At 37.7% G+C, this 2,756-nt stretch overlaps 1 protein-coding gene across 1 annotated transcript in view; it reads left to right on the top strand.

Annotated features, from left to right (window-relative positions):
- Window positions 1-37, top strand: part of LOC143018009 (serine/threonine-protein kinase PknK-like) — an 849-nt gene extending 812 nt beyond the window's left edge. Inside the window, exon 1 of the mRNA XM_076173050.1 lies at window positions 1-37. This exon is cut by the window's left edge and continues 812 nt beyond it. Coding sequence (XP_076029165.1) covers window positions 1-37 — 37 coding nt within the window.
- Window positions 38-2,756: the final 2,719 nt, after the last annotated feature.

Below are 2,756 nucleotides of genomic sequence, written 5' to 3'. Positions count from 1 at the left end.
CATCATCACTGAACAGCTTTCTTCACTCAAAATTTGAGTGTTTTGACTATTAAAATCGTTATGAAAATCATCTTTGGATTACTTTGAATTGCGTGATGATTCAACATCTTTACTGACATCATCGTTGGTACGCAACTTTCTTCAATTTGGACCGTTGGAATATATACTAAAAGGAACTTTTATAAGCTTGGACGTATAAAAGCTTTACATACACTTAAATTATGGAATTTAGATTCTCTATGAAAAGCAAATTTTCATTAAGATTTGACCACGTAAGATCGACTAAAACCACTCCCTGTCCAAAACCCGTTGCCGTGCGAATAAAACTATTTTAGCAAAAAATGCATTTAAAAATGGAATAAACTGAAATTCGATTAAATTAAACTAAATTGGATTATACTAAAAGCGATTAAAGCAAAACAAAGAAAATATAATTGAAAACAAGAAAAATTACAAAGGAAATTATAAGAATATATTTCATACTACGATCTCCACACATCTACACTTAAAAAGGCTTTTACGCCTTGTTTATTAAATATCTAACTTCAAATATGAACCCTTTGGGGGTTTCCCTCAGCTGAATAAGATCACCTGGCGACAACTGGAATAATCGACCAAACTCACGAAAATCACAAGAAAAACTTTTCATTAACTATTTCATTATATAGCAAAATAATTTAAACACATGTCCCAGTCTCAATAGGCAGTTTTAATTTGTTCATATTATCGACTTAATCGATTAAAGGAGACTGAAAGCACTGGTCCCATCATCAAAGGAAGAAAGAAGAGAAAGAGGTGATTTGAGAGCATTGCTAAGACCATGTAAAGGAGAAGATAAGACTGAGAGGAGACCTTTTGGTACGAGACAGAATAGGAGAGAACGGGTCATAAACATTATGGATTAGAGAATTGGGAAGGGAGAAGTGCGTGCCTGTGTCTATCCGAGCGCGCTCGTGTTTTTTTTTTTTTTTCTGTGTGTGTTTTGGTATGTGACAACAACAACAATAACGAAACAATGACAACAACAAGAACAACAATGACAACAACAACAATGGCAATAAAGACAATGACAACAACAACAATGACAAAAACAACAATGACAATAACTACAGCAACAACGACAACAACAATAGCAACAACGACAATGAGATGACTACAACGACAACAATGACAACAAAAACAACAATGACAACAACTACAACAACGACAACAATGGCAACAACGACAATGACAACAACGACTACAATGTCAATGAAAACAACAATGAAAACAACAGCAACAACTACAACAATAACAATGGCAGCAACGACATCGATAATGACGACAACTACAACAACGACGAAAATTACAAAAGCGGCAACAATGACCACGACAACAACGATAACAACGGCAACAATGACAATGACAACAATGGCATCAACAACAGCGACATTGACAACAACCACAATAACGACAACGATAATAACAACAATGACAACAATGATGACAACAACAATGACAACGACAACAACCACAATAAAGATAACGACAGCAATGACAACAACAACAAATAATAGCAATAACATCGACAACGACGACAAGGACATGAATGATAAGAATGACAACAACGACAATGACTGTTAGTTCCGCTGCTTTCAGTAAGTCCACAGTCACTTACAATTTTCTTTACTTTATTGTAGTACATTACTCATCTGTAGACCCCATGCCTCTTCCTTAATTAAAGCTTTAGTCAAGTTCCATTAATCAGTACGAAGGTGAATTAAACGTATTTTTCTTTTTCTTTTCGTCCGAATAAATGACACTTCTACAACTTAATTGAGTAAGTACACCATAGGACTCCCGCCTGGGATCCTTGTACACCCACCAAGCCAAGTCTGATTAGACGTCACTATTTAATTCATCCAATAACTTTGAACCTTACAAATAAGTGCCACCCTTTAAGGGCGTGACTTTACCTCCGTGCACCAATAATTTCTCTCCTCCTCCACCCTTTCTTCAATCAGAAAGGCTGTTATACTGTCTCAAGCAATACTACTTACGCAAGCACTTCTGTCACAAGCTTGAGTGGCTTAGTGTTTACATTTCGTCACATCAGTACCTCTATCTCTTGTGTTTACAAATATTGGACAGCAAGCGAGAAAACGCAACTCTGCAGCTTCCTCTCTGCCATTGTTTCAAAATATCCAAATCATAAAATCAATTCAATGGCAATGGCAACAACGACAACAAATAACAGCAATAACATCGACAACGACGACAAGGACAACAACAACAATGACAATGACAACAACCAACGACAAAGACAACGACAACGACTACGACAATGAGAACGACAACAACAAAGATAACGACAGCTATAGTAACGACAACGACAACAACAACAATAACAACATCAACAATGATAACAACGGTCTCGAGTTCTGACAGCCTCGGGGTGAAGACATATGTCTGTAACCTCTTGTCTTTCGTTGTGACAAAGGCATTCTTAGCAGTAGCTTGAGGTCAGTCTGCTAACCTCGCCCCGCTAGACCTGAGGAGCCTACTATTAGGACAGTGACATTATTCACCGAACCAGTGAATAACACAAATTGAAACGAGGATGCGGTTACCCACCACCTTCAGCAACCGACAACACGGAGGAAGTGATTTAGACAGCGTTCACTACAAGTCAACAAGCAGGGGTGGGGAATGGTGTTGATTCGCCGCTCTGACCTGATTCCACTTTTTTCAGTACGAACGTTCCCAAAGGATTTAGA

The sequence above is a fragment of the Oratosquilla oratoria genome, chromosome 3, assembly GCF_046742065.1.
Source record: "Oratosquilla oratoria isolate Oo_2021 chromosome 3, ASM4674206v1, whole genome shotgun sequence".
NCBI classification, from domain to species: domain Eukaryota; kingdom Metazoa; phylum Arthropoda; class Malacostraca; order Stomatopoda; family Squillidae; genus Oratosquilla; species Oratosquilla oratoria.
The sequence above is the reverse complement of the archived record's forward strand: the minus strand, read 5'-3'. Positions and strand labels throughout refer to the sequence as shown.